At 49.2% G+C, this 16,940-nt stretch overlaps 5 protein-coding genes and 1 non-coding gene across 6 annotated transcripts; 3 read left to right on the top strand and 3 right to left on the bottom strand.

The window, feature by feature from the left end:
- Window positions 1–1,562: 1,562 nt before the first annotated feature.
- Window positions 1,563–2,471, bottom strand: TrAtP1_002032 (uncharacterized protein). The gene is made up of 2 exons (XM_066111275.1): window positions 2,214–2,471; window positions 1,563–2,129 (listed from the first exon to the last, which is right to left on the bottom strand). The coding sequence occupies exons 1-2, from the start codon at window positions 2,329–2,331 to the stop codon at window positions 1,807–1,809; spliced, it is 441 nt and encodes a 146-aa protein (XP_065967349.1). The 5' UTR covers window positions 2,332–2,471; the 3' UTR covers window positions 1,563–1,806.
- Window positions 2,472–3,079: 608 nt separating this feature from the next.
- Window positions 3,080–3,560, top strand: TrAtP1_002031 (uncharacterized protein; the record flags this gene model as incomplete). Its single annotated transcript, XM_066111274.1, has 2 exons — window positions 3,080–3,134; window positions 3,433–3,560. The coding sequence occupies 2 exons, from the start codon at window positions 3,080–3,082 to the stop codon at window positions 3,558–3,560; spliced, it is 183 nt and encodes a 60-aa protein (XP_065967348.1).
- A 512-nt stretch (window positions 3,561–4,072) lies between these two features.
- Window positions 4,073–4,567, top strand: TrAtP1_002030 (uncharacterized protein; the record flags this gene model as incomplete). Its single annotated transcript, XM_066111273.1, has 1 exon — window positions 4,073–4,567. The coding sequence occupies one exon, from the start codon at window positions 4,073–4,075 to the stop codon at window positions 4,565–4,567; it is 495 nt and encodes a 164-aa protein (XP_065967347.1).
- Window positions 4,568–5,993: 1,426 nt separating this feature from the next.
- On the bottom strand, window positions 5,994–6,078 carry TrAtP1_002029. The gene has a single exon. It is a non-coding gene; the product is annotated as a tRNA-His (tRNA).
- Window positions 6,079–9,701: 3,623 nt separating this feature from the next.
- TrAtP1_002028 (uncharacterized protein) lies at window positions 9,702–10,642 on the top strand. The gene is made up of 3 exons (XM_014085643.2): window positions 9,702–10,054; window positions 10,120–10,205; window positions 10,270–10,642. Exons 1-3 carry the CDS (start codon window positions 9,892–9,894, stop codon window positions 10,315–10,317), a joined length of 297 nt encoding a protein of 98 aa, XP_013941118.2. The 5' UTR covers window positions 9,702–9,891; the 3' UTR covers window positions 10,318–10,642.
- A 241-nt stretch (window positions 10,643–10,883) lies between these two features.
- Window positions 10,884–15,082, bottom strand: TrAtP1_002027 (uncharacterized protein). The gene is made up of 3 exons (XM_066111272.1): window positions 12,875–15,082; window positions 12,399–12,781; window positions 10,884–12,304 (listed from the first exon to the last, which is right to left on the bottom strand). Exons 1-3 carry the CDS (start codon window positions 13,971–13,973, stop codon window positions 11,510–11,512), a joined length of 2,277 nt encoding a protein of 758 aa, XP_065967346.1. The 5' UTR covers window positions 13,974–15,082; the 3' UTR covers window positions 10,884–11,509.
- Between the last annotated feature and the right edge of the window lie 1,858 nt (window positions 15,083–16,940).

Below are 16,940 nucleotides of genomic sequence, written 5' to 3'. Positions count from 1 at the left end.
TCTCGCATGAACATGTGAGAGACAAGTCAAAGTCGCCGAGGGGGGCGATATCAGCGGGGAGCTTCTCTCAATTGAGCCATCATTGGCTGTGTATACGGTGCTTCATACTTCATACAGGGCGGCGGTTCACGTTCTCTCTTGTCGAGAGGGAGAAGAAGCGATGGGTAGTTTGGCGGTTAGAGGCACAAAAGGGGGACGGTTTGGGAGTCGTGCATGCAGCCGATGGATTCAGCGACCTGCATGAAAAGGCTCCAGCTCTTTCATCACCAGAGAAATGAGGGGAGAGTCTCGGTTATCGATGGCTCCATATCACGACACGACATGCAGCATGCAGGGCATGTGTCCGTCTCTCTTTGGAGGGAGCGAGCGGCCAATGCAAAGGACAAGAGAAGAGAAAATCGACCAGTCGTAAAAAGAAACGATACCAGAGGATGATTTGCTACCGTATATGCATGATCGTCGGCTGCATGGCGCCGCCGGCTAATAGCTGTATCTGCGTGTTTGCGTCCAACATTCCTGACGCGAAATCCGATTTTTTGATGCGTTTCCCCGTCCAGCCTAGACCAACAAAAACAACAATTAAGAGACATTTCTGGGGACCGCGTTCATAAAGAATGCATATACATGTACCGTAAGAAAAAAAGGGATGTTTTGCACAAATGGGACCCTCCCCATGTCTGTCTATGCCCATAGCTAATGAAACAATAAGGAAAGGGGAATCGATTAGAGAATAGAGCAGGTATAGGCTGCTGGAAATCAATGTAACGCCACCATGCGAGAAAAAACAAAACCGGCAAGTAGAAATCCTGCCAGTCGGGAATGGGAATGATATGGAATGATGAAAGGGTGAGAATGATGATGGACAGATACTGAGTAAGTCAATCGATCAATCAATCAATCAATCAATCACTGGCGCGCCGGCTAGTTCTATCCTGCAATTCGATGGCGTGTCCACTGCGAGTGGGAGTCTCAAGCTCGGGAGCTCCATATCGTTTTCTTATTTTTGATATCAGAGGCCCAAGCTTATAATCGCTCTCCATGCCTTCGTGGTTACAGCACGGCGAGTGACGAATGGGGAGCAACCACTCTATGATGTTGTCTCCCATGACGGACTTCCAGTTTTCTTTGATGCCCAGATTCCACGGGTTTTCCCGCGGCTTCGTCCGGAGGATGGCAAACTTGCGCTCTGCCTGCTGATCTCTGGCAGAGACGGTGCCATACTGGCTGCTGGGTTGCTGGCCTTCGGATCCGGGGCGGTGCGGTGGCCCGCGGAGAGGGTACACAACGACTGGATATTTGATTGATGGAGGAGTAGACAAAGGGATGCGGACGGCCAAGACGACCACATGCGACCTCTTAAGCATGTCGACGTTTGTGGTGTTTAGAAAGATGAATCGAATCGAGGTAAGCGCCATGCCAAAGGTAAAGGTGCCAAAGACGCATGCAAGAACAATAACGGCGAGGGCCCATCCGTCGGTTGGATCCCCATCTTGATGGTGTTGGTGGAAAGAATACGCTCCCACGGCGAGGTTCACGGCAGAAAAGAGGCCAGTGTAGAGGCAGAATTGCGTAAAGAAATTGAAGGCTGTAGAATTTCAAAAAGAATGAATTGTTAAAAACGCACTTCTCTCTGATATTTTTTCGTATTCTTTGGGCTGTGGTGGGAATCGCTTTCAAAACTTACACGTCTCAGATACTATGCCGCCAACCCACGGGCAGAAATGATCCATCTTCCTCACACAGCGGCCCAGATCGCTCGAGTGGTGCGAACGATCCGGCTTCCACTGCTGGCACTCGGAACACCACTTAGGACGGCCGTCGACCTCGCAGACGAAAACGTCCTTGCTGTAGAAGGCTTCCAGCCCCGGGCTGTCCGGGCTGGGGTCGGGGGGGCACGTAGGCACTCTCTTCGACATCTCGGTTGCGTTTGTGTCTTCGCTTTCGCAGCTTTTCGGCAGCTTCGCGCTCGATCTGCTCGCGGGAGGAAAGGGGCACGAGGCCTGGGTTCAGTTGGGTTGCAAAGAATGTTCGTAGATAGGCCGCGGCCATTAATAGAAAGAATAGAAAGTAAAGGACGAGGAACGCCGTGACAACGCCGGACTGGTGTTTCTTGTGGTAGAGGTAGCTGACTGCAAGGGACGATTCTGGTTAGAGCTTTTGATTTTCCATCCACCATGTCAAGAGGTTCTGATCGATCCAGATATCCAACTTACTGCAGAGTCTCGCAACGACGCTGTAGGTGGCCACGCCTAGAACGGCAACGATGAACAAAGGAATGATTCGCACCGCCCAGCGCGTCTCAGCGCGAGTGCTGTGATGCGGACGCGGCATGGCGACCGTATCATGATCGCAGCCTGCTCTGCTCGGCTTGTGATGGTGTTGAAGACTGCAAGAAGAGAAAAACGAGAAAAAGCTGCCAATGTGTGCAATGGGGGGGCGTGATCCATGACATTGATAATCTTGAAATTACCAGATGCGATCCCGATCCTGGGCGGGTCTCCTCTAACATGTACGCACTATATTAGTGGCCAGGCTCGTTATAACGGTACCGTCATTAGTGACGCTACGGGCCATTGTCAGCTGCGAATCCTGGCCGCTTCCCGTCCCTAATTTAAAATCCCTGTCTGTTGCTGGCACGTCTTTGAAATTCAAACACGGCAGCTAGAACTCTGACTCCCGATACTTGTACTGTAGCATCCAGAAGTGTTCCAACGCCATTCCTGTTTCATAATTCGTTTCCTTCTTCAAGCCCACCACTATTTCGGAATCCTACTGTCCTCCTAGCACTCGGCTCGATGCATTGACGCTCGTTGCCGTCTACTGATCCCCCACCCCCGTGCCCACCCCACAATGATGAGGCTCTTGCAAGGCTGTTTTGGTCCTCTACAGTGGCCCAGCAACTGAGCAGAGTCCTGCCTACTGCTGTAGATACCTAATTGCCAGCACACCCAAACATCTTCGCTAGGCCAACTCGTAGCCGCACGTTGTTATCTCTGAGAAAAGTGGTGTTTATCCCGCCTTGCTGTCTGTCCATTCACCTGTGCTCGTGGTGCCCATGTTGAGGCTGTTGGAGCGCATCATGAGGCTCTACCAACGCCCTTTGACAGCCTTTGTAGCAGCCACGGCGAAGCAACGTAGCTTCTTTGCGATGATATATAACTGTCCCATCTCATGCCACTCATTTGATTTTTTTTCTCGTCTCTTCTTTTGTCTTTGTCTCATGCGATTGCTGCGCAGGCAATTACGGCCACGTACCAGATGTCATCCTGTTCGAGCTATTCTTTAGTGACCAAGCAAACATCGCACATAACACTAAATAACACTTATCTTTTTTTTTTTTTTTTTTTTTTTTCAATTAAAATAAAAATCCAGTTTAAAAGTTCTCTCTCTCATCTCTTCAACTTCTACACTGACGGCGAGCTCAATGTTAAGAGCAATACGATAGTTTCGAGAAGAGGGCTCCCGACCTCCTGAAGACGAGTACAAGAAACGCTTTACACGATAAAACGAGAGTGAAAGAAATTGAAGGAAGGAGTGAACAAGGCCACCCCAAAGGCTGATGGTCTTTGGGAAACTGGCTCTGCTGCCTCGCTAGACGAAACTTTGACGTCCAGATGCACCCTTGGCACAGCCTCGTCAACTGCTCGGGAAGTCGTCGGCGAAAACCCAAAAAAGAGCGCAGAGCTCGCTCATCTCTCGCTCAAGAATATTACGCACTGATCACGATTATCCCAAATATTCCGCGCAGATGATATTGCCTCCTTTCGAATTCCGAAAAGCCCTTCACATGACGATGACACCCTGTAAGGCTCCCTCCAACATGTTGGGTTAGGCGAAGGCGCAGTTTACGCCTCGCTTAGAATTTTGGCCCTGCGGATAGTCACAAATACCTTTATCGTTCTTCTTTCGCTGTAATGGCTCTCAGCGTTCGGTGAGGAAGGCCCTGTCTCAACTAACCGGTAGTCCTGGCTCACGTTCAGACTGTTGCACTTCAAGAATTGCCGGCAGGCTACCGATTGCCTTCATCACGGCCACCGATGGACCACGTCCATGTCCAATCTCTCGCCGAATCATGGCTTGCGATGCTGCGCCGGCTTTGCCTTTTTGGCAATTTACGCAACTCATGAAGAAGGTGAATGTCTGCGAAAATAGATATATAACGGCGTCAATGGTATCGATATCCAGTTCATCTCATAGCATCAATTCCACAAGATCACATTCCAAAACCTCAGACAATCTTCTCACCACAACTTCAGTTTCTACTTTCTCGACAAAATGGGCGGCCAACCAGCTCAAAAAGTCCATACTTGGACTTGTTGCCGGTGCGGAATGGGCGCAATGCTCTTTCAAACCACGGCAGTGTGCCTCGAGGCAAACTGCCAACACCAACGTTGCTCAAACTGCACATATCACGTCGACCCAGTGGGAACTACAGCTTAATGGCCTCGCTATGTGCACATGCGGCTTACTATTCCGGCATATGTTTGAACAAGAATGCCAGCATTCACTTGTCGCAGCCACAGTCGGATTTGCCAAGCTCTTTAATCAACCATATTGGATCATTTGATCAATCAAGGCTTTTGGCACGTACGGCGACTATCTATTGGAATTAGCTTCACATCATATATCCTGTTTCTCGCAATTTTCTATATTCACTCTTTTTTATTTATTTATTTTTTTATAAGGTGGCAGGAATAGAGGAAACAATCGCAAGTCACCCTTTCACTTATCATACGCAACGGAGCGGCAAAGTTTTGGATTGAGCTGGGATATGAATCAAGTGGAGGCAATTTGAGGCAACTTGAGGCGCGTAATGAAGCTCATCCTGCCGAGTTGAGGATGCGGCAGTAAACGGTCACCGGTGGCGTTCACTCTTTCTTTGGTAGCATGCCTTATAGAATCCTTTTTTAATAGCAGTTGGGGGAGAAGTTCTTTCGTTACAATAGACCAGACAACTCATTTTAATATACATGTTATTGGACTCTCTTTAGCCTACCTAGCGTGGGCGAAATGTAGGTGCTGCGTCGTCATGATTGCTCACGCAAACGAGGGCTCTTCCTATAAAACTGCTTGGTACACCACGTCTCCGCCGAATTTTTACCACTCATCGAGAAAAAAACCGTCATTCATCACTTCGAAGTCTTTCCCAGCTATGACTCTCTGCAATTCGGCGAGAACAGACCGGCGAAATCACATGATTAGGCTCTTAATTGTACCTGCAGGTGGCTGAGCCTCGTCTGGCCTTGCTCACTTGCAGTAGGGTTGAGATATTACCAGAACGTAATTAAGGGGTCGGCAAATGTAGGATGAAGGGCTTTTTTTACAATTTTGACCGTAAGATTGAAAGAAAACCGATGCTAAAATGCTGGCGCTGACGCGAGGCTGCCACTTATTTGAGGCGAACAGAAGTGGGCGAGTGCAAGGCGTGGCTGTGAAGTCACGACGCCCCTTTTCCCTTTCTTTTTCATCATTAGTTCATCTGATTCTCTAAGATTAAATCATTGGTGCCATGTTATTTCACATGATGCTGCACTGCCTTTTAGTCTGTGCCATTATTCGCCCGGTTTTGGGCGTGGTTCACAGTTTTTACCATTCAATCAAGCACGAGATCGATTGCAGGTCTTTGTCGAGAACGCCTTATTATTTCACTGAAAATAAATCGGATACAGGGCGGATCTTCCTTCCATCAGGACTTTATATTATGGGCATACTGCGATCCAATGAGTCTCAAAATGAAATGTGCATTTTGCTGCGAGATTCCCGCAGGGTCAGCTTAGCTCTTGGCGATTGAGCTTCGTTGAGGCAAATTTCCCGCTCAAAATCATGCATCTTGTTACAACCCGGCTCAAAACCATACATCTGGGTTGTAACAACATGCTCTTCCCTGTAGCTAAATGGTTATTTATCTGAAAGGAAATGGACCAGATGTGGTTACCAAAAGAAAAACACTGCAGATTCAGGCTCACAAAAATGTGAGCGAGGGGCAAAAAATGTGCCATTACGAGGAGTCGAACCTCGGTCTTCAGTGGTTTGCAGTGATACCACAAACTGATGTCTTAACCGTTGGACCATAATAGCTAGCACTTTTCGATACTACTCCCTACGGAATTGAGAATTATGAGGAGCTTCAATTGCCACTAGATGTAAAGGCATGCAGCAGTTTGCATTGCGACGCTCAAAATGGGAATGTTCGCAGCCTACAATGTCCTATGACACAATAGAGCGTGTGCTTCATTCTCTTTGCGATTTTGAGAAACGCGTACGATTTCACTAGAGTCGCCAGTGGAAGAGGTTCCCGCGCTACGTACATGTATCGTTGAATTAAGATTGTAGAAATGGCAATTTCAATCTCCCTAGCCGGCAAGAACCGTAGATACTGAATACAGGCAATAATTTTCATTTGTCTACATAGAATGTGCATTATTTACGCCAGACCGGATTTTGGCACTGACCAAGGTTGCTTGTTTATGTTACAATGGCGCCCGATCGACAAAGCCAGGTAAGCGATAGAGTGAGCTTCGAAGCAGAAAAGAGAGCACTCACATTACCATGTCGCGCCTTAGCGACGAGAAACCCCATTGAAAACCACCTTGTAAAGAATATTGCTCTCCTTTTCATCGCGGTTCGCTAAATTCTGACATCTTCTGCCCCATTCCCAAGACCATCTCTTGAAATTATAGGGTAGGTGCGAATATCGGCCTTCGGCTTCCTCCATCTGGTAGTAATTCCCCGGACAAGTATTACTACTAGTATTATCATTTTCGCACCTAGCTGATGTAACGGCAAAGGTCTCCTTACATAGACATGTATCACCATATGTGCCATGTCAAATGTGCACTGCGTAACTTGAACGCCAATTCTACTACTGCTGTTGCGATAAGTAGCCCATGGACGTGCCACCTGAGACTTCCCTTCTGCGAAAATCAACTCTCTTTGTTCCTTGTAGCTGGTAGATTTGAGTGTCTCACTTCAGAGGGCAAAACCAAGCATGTTGGATGCAGACGATTGAGAAAATATGTGGCTTTTCGAGGGCGAGATTGGCATCCACAGCCGCACGGCTTGGCAGGCATATGAGTGGACGACCTCCCTGGACGTGGCGCGGCAGCCCGTGAACATCCATGCTCTTTTCTCGCCAATGGGATTGCTTTTTAGGTGCCTCACTTACTCGTACGTGCAGAGCTGCGGTTTCACACGATGGTACTTGGATCTTCGTAGCTGAAAATACCATCACCGCTGCTGCTTCTACTATACTGTTACTACTACCATCACTATTACCTAGGACACGCTTGCCAATACCCCATGCCAAGGAAAGCTTCTATCAATAGCCTGATGCCCTCTTCCCCGGCTCTCATGCTTGGGGTGGCTTAGCGTATGTGATGTCAGCTTGACTTGTATACGGACAACACGGCCCGCGATACTACTTGCTTGATGGCACGGGAAGACAGCCACAATTTGATGCATGGCGACAAATAGGGACAAAGTGGCTGCTGCAATGTCACCTACGCGGGACGTTTCCCTGTTTCTTGTTCCGATCCATGTAAGAGGCGGCGACAAACCGGATCATCTTAACGGGCCAAGTAGGTGCCACTCAAGTATGATAAGCTCACTAAAAAAACACGACGTCGTGTAGCACCAGAATGATAGGAGGAACACATATCCTCTGCTTGCTCGGAGCCAAGAGATTGTCACTGGCAGATAGATTTGACAGGGCCCCAGAGAGCACAAGCATCATTATCATTTTGGAATTCTGACCGATGATCACCTAGATCGGCACATTACCGACGGGCCAACGGATTGTAACCACTGCTATTAATAGCAAGATAAGCGCCCCGTACTTGGATGTATATACGCGACGGCTCTGACGTATATTAGATGGCACACGTATGTATGTATGTATGTATGTATGTATGAATAATGAATACTACTAGGTAGGACTTGGAAGTGCTTGTAGATGTAGCAGTTGTTCTCTGACGCACAGACAAAGCCATGCACGCGTGTGGCATTGGGTGTCAGATTCGTTGGACTGAAAGCCCAAAGTCCGTGTCATTGCCAGGGGTGAAGTGATGTGCAGTAATTGGAAGGGAGACTGCAGGTAAACAACTGAGACTAACTTTAAGTACGATAGAGTAATAGATTGAGTGGCTTGGCTTGAGCTTGTGCTTCCCACTTTCCCTCCCTTGCTGCTTGTATCAACTTGGGAAAGCGGTCTTTTTCCTTACAGGCAATTACCAGTATTATATGTAAGTATATAATATCTATGACGCTATGACGGCAGAGAGCCGAGGAAAGCTGAAATTCAGCCAGCCATGGAAGCCGTTTCTGGACTGCCCAGTTCAGCTCGCAGGCACGGGACATGGATCCCCGGTCTTGGTTGCACCACATGATACTTGCAGGTGCTCACAACTCAGAATGTGCTGCCTAGCCAACGTCAAAATCAGGCCTTGCAAAATCAGGCTAGGAACGCCGTCTCAGGCTTTCGACCCGCGTTGATTTGCGTGGTTATTAACCCGATCCCTCCTCACCGAGTGGGGACCGGGCTGATGGCCCGACGGTCCGTAGAGAGTAAATCCTGGCAATAGGATCTGGTTGGCTCGGAAGTGCCAATCTAGATGGAGTATATGATCCTCGATATTTGTTAATACTAGCCAAAATTGATGCCTGGGGCTGCGATGGTCCGAATCGGATATGAGTCTCGAGGGAAGCCTTGGATGGTGCGATATGCCGGGTGTGGAGAAAGCTGACCTCCAAGGTCAAACTTGTAAGAAATAGTGTACATTACTTTTCTAATGACAGCGATAGTCAACAAATAGTTTAGAGAGTGTTACATCTTTTTCTCTTAATGTTTTTAGGATACTGACTGGCAGCAAGACTGCTATACATTCCGAAGGTGACATGTAGTGTATAGAATTACTTCCCATCCATATTGATTGGAGCAGGTACAGATGATCATTGTGGCTGATTGGATCGGTCAGACGGAAACACAGACATTTAATCAATGAGTCAAGACGTGCGTTTGGCCCCCAAGGCATGCATCTGGAGTGGACGGGCGGAAACTATCCGAGTCCGAGTTTGCGTAGATGAATCATTCGGGTTCAGGATCTGCTTATACGGCGGCTACTGGTTGAGAGATTTGGACAATAGTCTCTTCATATTCTGTTCATAAACGTGATACTCAATCATGGACGCGATTTACAGTAATGACACAGATTCCCAAGTAGTGATTCTCTACAAATGTTGTATCTCCTCGTATCGTGTAATGAGTTTACAATACAGTCCTCTCCCCCCCTGGCCTTGGGATGGGATACACAACAACTTGATGAAAATCCTGCTTCAATATGAGCTTGGGCTGGACTAACCCAGTTTTTCTTCCAGTATTCCATCCTGCGTTGTGTTATTACTACTACCCGAAAGAAGGAGAAAGCCAGGCACGCCCTCCGCCCCCCTTTCCCGGTCTCGTTGCACGACTGGATATGAGCTATCCACCTGGCCGCAGAAGGCGTGCATCGGTGATACAGTCGCAATGAACAAGATAATAGTATGATGAAGTTGGGCAGCTGAGAGGGCTCACTAGACTTTTGTTGGGAAGCCGTGCCAAGGAAGATAGTCTTAGGCAGGGATACCTGCGGCTCCTGCGTCTGTGTTGCCGTGTTGAGTGAGGCTGGCTTGAACAGGGGGGAGATGATGCCGTCCCTCGAGGGTGTTGTGAGAGATTGCTTTCGTGTCCATGAAATATAAATATGCCGTCTCCTGCTCTCATAAAGTTACTCTCTTCTTCTCCATCCTCATCAACAGCCTTCGCCTGAGCCACTCTCCAGTCTCCTCTACTTCAGCACCTCTCACAAACTCAACTCACTCTCATCTCAGAGTTATCCCACCAAAAATCCATTCAAGATGAAGTTCTTCGTTGCCACCGCTCTCTTTGCCACTGCTGCCATTGCCGGCCCCGTCGAGGTTCGCACTGGAACCGCCCCCCTCTGTCCTAATGGACTCTACAGCAACCCCCAGTGCTGTGACACCCTAGTCCTCGGCATAGTTGGCCTCGGTTGCGAAGTTCGTAAGTTTAGGAAAAGCTTATACAACGGCCCCTTGGTCAAATACGTTCTAATTGGCGTCCTACAGCCACCCAAACGCCCCGTGACGGCGTCGACTTTAAAAACATCTGCGCCAAGACTGGCGACCAGGCTGCTTGCTGTGTTCTTCCCGTGGTAAGCAATCACCCAGCTTCAGATTTTATCCCTGTCTTGTTGCTAATTATCACATCGCCTCTAGGTTGGCCAAGATCTTCTCTGCCAGACTCCCGTTGGTATCCAGGGATAGGTCATGTATTCATGAGATGCTTGTGTCAACAGCGACCAGGCTTAGTGGTGGAGAATTGAAGTTCAGTATGTGATAGCCGGGGATACAGGTCGAGTAGATAATCACTTCGAATCCACCTTGTATTTATCAGAATTCCAACACATTCTGTTATAAATATATTATATTTGGCGTAGTATGCACTCTTCAGCTGTTCTTGTGATGATCTGTCTTGGCCTTGTAAAGCTCTGGAATGCGAAGCTCCATCTCGGCCATGCTGTCGTTTCTTGGATATTGTGTCGTTTGAAGCAAAATGTTCCTTCTTCTAATCAAACCTTAAAGAAGCAAATCCTCAGGCCCGCGGGTTTCCCAATATATATATGCTCTTTAAAGGCCTTTGTCTCTCAAAACCCTCAATGTAGTACACCATGACATCAAATACAAGAAATGAAACTCTACACTTGCCGTATACTAGCAATACCTAGCATTCTTTCAAGTCTGTACAGAAAGACAGACTTGGAAAGGAAAATGGTCACCATTCACTCAAATTCTCAGGCCATAAACGTAACACCAAAATCATCAGCTCTCATTACCGCGTATATGTAAAAATCATCTCCAACTCCAAAACTGTAATACAAAAGCAAATGCAAGAACACACACACTTTAGCCAAGCAAAAGCAAAAACTTCCAAAGACGCGAAAAAAAGGAAAAAAAGCAAACCCTTTTTTGCAACTCACTCCTTCACCCCTTCGCCATCAAAAAAGAACAGGAAGAAAAGGAAACATTAAGGAATTGCCCCCCCTCCCCTTCATTAAAGGAAAAAAAAAAATATAAAAAAATACAAGAAAGCTTAAAAGGAAGAGTGAAAAAAAAAAAAATCTATCTTAACATGGCCTGATCCTCCAAAACATAAAGGTTAAGATAAAAACACACATAAAGTTAAGGGGGAGAAAAGGAAAGAGCAATAATGTTAGCCCAGCGCCTCCTAGAAGCCAATCGCCCCCCCTAGAAATTTGATATGAGGACGTCCCAGCAAACATGACATGAAATCCGTGATGAACCAGAAAAAGCATTCAAAGCCCGCAAGTGAGTGTCTATAACATCGTCATACACTCGGCAAGGCTAGGGAGCCATGTTGAATCACACCTTCTCGTTGCCCAAAGGACATGAGAAATAATGCACTCCCTATAGAAATCATCATCTCCTCATTCGGCTCTTATACTGAGACGGAAATCCCCGAGGCTGCCCCGCTGACGGTGATGGTGGTGCTTTCTCGCTGCTTTCGTTGGCCTTTGGCCGTTGCCGTGTTCTTGACCAGCTTGATGCTGACCTTTTTGTATGGCCTATTGGTCGTCTTTGCAGTTGTAGGCTGAAGGGTCTTTTTGGGTTTTGCAGCCTTGGCAACCTTGGCAACCTTGGTAGCCTTGGTAGCCTTTGTAGCCTTGGCAACTTTTACCACCTTGATGGATTTTAGAGTCTTGCCGGGCTTGGCTGCCTTGGCTGGCTTCAACGCCTTCTTGACCCTTGGTCCCTTGACGGGCTTCAATGCCTTGACAGCCTTGAGGGTCCTGATGGGCTTTGGCTTGTCCAGAGTCTTGCGCTTCTTGGCCTTGTTGTTGGGGTCCTGGTTCTCCTCGTTGCCTGACAGGTCCTTGAGCTTCCGCTTCCCTCCTCGGCCTTTACCTTTGCCTTTTCCCTTTGCGACAATCTCCTTGGGCGGAGGCTTGACCCCCTTGGGCTTGGGCCCCAGCACTCCTCGACAATTGGGCTGTCCACAGAGGCACTTTTGCACGTTCTTTGCTGAAAAGGGATCAAAGTTGTAGTCATACGTGAGCTCGTCGCCGGTCATGATGGGCTTATCGCCAGCGAAAAGAGCCATCCTAGGCTGCCCTGAGACGATCCATTTGATCATACGGCAGTTGGGGTTGCAGCTATGGTTTACAAATCGAGCAATACTGCCCGTCGTGGCATCAATTATCATGTTTTGGTCAAAGCTCATTAAATAATAGCACTAAAGGCAAGGCAAAGAAGGAAAAGAGAGACGTGTTAGCCAATCAAACAAAGGCAGAGGCAAGAATACAGCTAGGGGAGTTGGAAGAACATACCTCATTATCCTTGTAAACTTCATTCATTCGTCGTTCGCATTCCTCTTCAGTGATAATCTCGCCCGCATACTCCATGATGATTTGGTGCGGCCTGAAGCAGCGATTGCTGCGGACGCCGTAGCCTCGGTCTGACGTCTTGATCACCTCGACTCCAACGCGGTACTTGCCGCCTCTGGCTCGCCGGGCCGTGAGGTTGGCAAAGGCTCGGTTCGTGCAAAAGGCCTTGCCGATGTTGCAGTTTGTTTCGTCGCATTCGTAAAGCATGATTCGGTTCTGGCAGCTCTCGCTGCATCCGTCTTCTGGGTTGCACACGCACTTGGACTGATAATCGAGAATGTGTGGCATCTTCTTCCAGACTTCCTTGGATTCGCCAATGAATCGGTCTACAAGGCACAATTGGTCAGTAAGCGAGATTAGAACAAGGGATGGCGCATACACGCAAGCAATAAAGAGAACTAGAGGGAAAAAAAACTTACTCTTGGTCATCTTCTTCCACTCGTCGGGCTTGGGCTGGCCTGGTGGTAGCGGGTTGCACACCTGGAATGGCAGCTTGAAGTCGCGGCCAGCCAGCAGCGTACGGAAGCCGCCAAAGATGGGCGCAGGCATGACCTTGTTCTCCTTGCAGGGCATCAGCTCAGGCAGTTGCGCCAGCTGCTTCTTCTCGGCGGCCGTCAGTCCCCGGACCATGTCCTTGGGCATGTCTTGGCCGGAATAGAGACCGTGGTCCATGTACTTTTTGACCCGAGGCTTCTTGAACTGAGGCACAGGCTCTTCGGGCTCCTCCTGCTTGACCTCGATCTCGGAGTGGTCGACTTTCGCATTCTTGCGCGGCCGCCGGCGCTCGACAGGCTGGCTGGGATCGATGTACTTGCCATTGGCCCAGACGCTGTGCACGACAGGCCGGTCGTCGATGTGGCTGAACTCCTTGGTGTCCTGCAGGCGGCGCAGCTCGCGGGACATCTTGACGCCGGTCTTGCCGACGGGCTTGCGCCCTCGCCTGGTGACAATGGCGGCGAGCTTGGCGGCAGAAGACACGGGCGAGTCGCCAGCATCGCCAGCGGCGGGAGTGCCGAGACGCGCCACGGATCGCAGCGAGCGCGGCGAGGGGCGCGCCAGGCGCTGTGCGCGCGGCGTCTTCCTGGAGGCGGCGGCCACGGCGAGGCTCAACGCGTCGATGCTCGAGCCCAGCGCGGCCCCGACGTCGGCGTCGCCCGCATTCGCAATGGTGCGACGTCTGCGGCGATCGGCCACGACGTCGCCTTTGCTTCGCCTCTTGCCATGCGCAGCCGTGCCGCTGAGCTTGGCGAGGTTGTAGACGGGCAGGCTGGCACGTGCCCTCTGCGGGCGTCGCGGCGAAGGCACGTCGGCCACAGGCAGCGGCGGCGGAGCGACGGCGACAACGGTCGAGTCGTCAATCACGGCGATGACATCTTTGGAGGCGTCCGAGTGCAGGGAGTCGCTGTCGGTGACGGTCGTGGGCGGAGTCGAGCTGGACGACGCGAGGTTGGACGATTCGTCGGCCGAACAAGCCAAGCTGCTGCTGCTGCTTTCGACAAACAGCGCCAACGAGGCCATGGCTGGGGGACGTGCGATTGTTTTCGGTTCTCTCGCGGTTTAGAGCGACATGTGCACCCGCATACGCACACCGATTGTCGATGGAATGGTGAGAGGGCGCGGCGGGGAAGCAAGCAAGCACGCAGGTCTCGCAAGCAAAACTTGCAGTAAGAAGAGGAGGGAGTGGAAAAGGAGTTGAACAAGAGGGGATATGCGATGCGGTTGGATGCGTAAGGAATGAAGAAATGCGGAACAGATAGATGCTGGGGAGCCAACCAGAAGAGGAGAAAAGGGGCAAAGGACAAGACCAAAAGAATAAAGAGAGAACAACAACAGTAAAGGTGGCGTAGATGGAACAGCTAAGCTTGGCTAGCTGGCGGAGAGGCAGCGTAAGAATGAAGAAGGGGAAAAAGGTCCAACGTTGATGTTAGTCGGCAAAGTTGACAAAAAAACGCGGGTGCGCGCGTAAACTAACAGATAAGCAAGGCGGATAGGCGGTTAAGGAAAGAAGGGCAGGCCACGGTATATAAACAGCCCCGAGGCAGCAACAAGAGCAGTGAGCTAGTACCAGCAGCAGCAGTAACCACGGCTCTTTGCTTCTTTTGGTCTCTTTTTTCTTTTTTCTCAAAAAAAGATGACAATTGCCAAATGGATTGTCTCTTCTCTGCAACCACCCGTGCGTGTTGTATAAGTATCTGTATCAGAGGCGGAGGAGGATGCTTGAAAGGATGGAGATAATTGTGGATGTCTGGAGATGTGTGTGTCAACGTGCGCGCTTATATTGCGCGTGGATAGATGTGCCCGCGTGGAATAAGCGTGAGTGAGATTGCGAGGCACCGTCAGGAGCTATTTCGAGAACCGAATGGTCTTGCTTCCCTTCAACCTCGAGAGTGTGTGCCTTTGTGTGCCCGCACAAGTTGATAAATGCCACTTTTCAGACCAGAAATACTGAACCGGCGGGAATCCGGAATGTAAAGGTGAGAGGCGAGCAGCCACTTTTTTTTTTTTTTTTATCAACGAAAATAGCCAAGGCCTTTTTGCCGGGTTCCAGGGGTGGTTGGGACCAGTGGAGGGAGCCACAAACGGTGGCCAAAAAGCAATGAGACAAACTGATCCGAAGCTGAAAGTGCTGGGAGCCGGCGAGGGGTACTCGGCAGAAACAGAGGCAGTGAAACCTCTGGCACTGGAGGATGAGAGCGTCAGTCACTTGCGTGGATGTGAATGTTGTGAAGAAGTCGAGGATTGGAGAAAATGAGGAGAATGAGACCATCTTGCGTAGGTAAGCATACCAATATTTATCCTCTTGAGTCTCTAGCCTCTTAGTCCTAGTTGTTGTATTGCTTGCTTGGGTTTCTTGTGGCGTGTGATGTGTGTCTCTTCGTCTGCCACTTACGCACAATGTGTTGGCAGTCTCTCTTAACAGATTTCTGAAAAAACCAGCTCTCTTCTCTTCCAGACCACAGCGAGCCTATTCTTTGATGCAATCGAACGATACTTGTTGATATATATATATATCAGATCCGCTGTTCAGACTGTGTCCAAGATTGGCAGAGGAGTGTTTGGAACCTCTCGCCCGGGACTCAGCAATGTAGACAAAAAAGGGAAAATTAAACGCGACAGCCAGCTGAGCACACACCGAGAGAGAAATGAGGAGGGAAAACAGAAAGTTGGCAAGCGGCTGAAAAAAATGAGTGTGAGAGGCGTTTGGGCTAAATACTAAACCTGGTTTCGGCCAATATTGCATCCCAGCAGAAAACTACCCGAAAAAAAAGCAACAGACTCATCTCCCAGATTCCTCCCTTGAGTCGCTGGATAGACACCCGACCTCGCCTCGCTTGGGCATGACCTTGCCTTGTTTCTTACTCCGCATCGGTTGACGAGCCTCTAATAACGCTTCTCTGTCTCCCTGCGTTGGGGGAAATAGCCTCGTGCCGGCCGATGCAACGATGGGTGTATCATATAGGAGCCAGTGAATCAAGGACAATCAGCTTAAAAAAGAAATTTGAAGACGTGATGTAATAAAATGAAGGCAAGGCTAGCAACGGAATTGGATCATGTGTGATGTGCCCCCAACATCTGAGGCGACTGTGCCTGTGGCAGGGTGTGATTTGCACCTCCTATTAAACCGAATGTTCCAGCCTCGACTCCCATCGCCGATCAAACATCTGGCGATAATTTATGATTGAACTTTTCAGCTGGTGCTGAATGTTTCATGCTCTCATTTATTTCTAAAAATGTACCGCCTTCTCATACAATAAAACACTCGCTCAAACCCTTCACTAACCTCACAACAACGACTGCTATGATGGAACAAGACGGCGACAGAATGACAACGATAGTATCATCTAATCCGTAGGCCTATTCGCATAGCGCTCACCGACTGCAGGGTTTCCGGCCTCGGCCTGAGACAAATGTCTCTGTTCTCATCAGCCCAGCTCCATTTCTCATTTGACGATACCACCATTACGATGCGATGGAGTCTGGCGCACTTGCAAAGCTCAACCCAACCAACCACTAAAATGCTACAAGATAGGAACATGTGTTTCAAAGAAACATGATCAATATATCACGGTAGCAGCAAAATATTTTGCCTTTGTAATGGTCGCACTCTTGTGTAGGCGAGTCGATGTGTTGCGGAAAAGCCAACGCCACAGCACCATCATTAACAAGATAATCACCCACCTGCTGGGATCTTTGGCACTAGACAAAAATTACCAGGGCTGATAACTTGGCTGTGTGACCATCTCATTACCATTTTTTTTATGCTACTGCGAGTCCCAGGGCAGCATCCGCTGGTACGTGTGGCAAATTGATGGCGCGGCCAGAAGCATTGGGGCGAACTGCTCAGTAATGGCGCGTCAAGGACGTGAAAATAATTGCCAGGGCGGGAGAATGATGCAGAATTGATCTCGCAAACTCACAAGGTGCTACATCTGTCGATGCAAGAGGATCAATTGCCTCTCAGAGAGTGTGGCCCGGCAGGGAAAT

This window comes from Trichoderma atroviride, chromosome 1 (genome assembly GCF_020647795.1).
Source record: "Trichoderma atroviride chromosome 1, complete sequence".
Classification (NCBI taxonomy): domain Eukaryota; kingdom Fungi; phylum Ascomycota; class Sordariomycetes; order Hypocreales; family Hypocreaceae; genus Trichoderma; species Trichoderma atroviride.
Note: the sequence above shows the minus strand (reverse complement) of the source record. Positions and strands in the feature narration are given on the sequence as shown.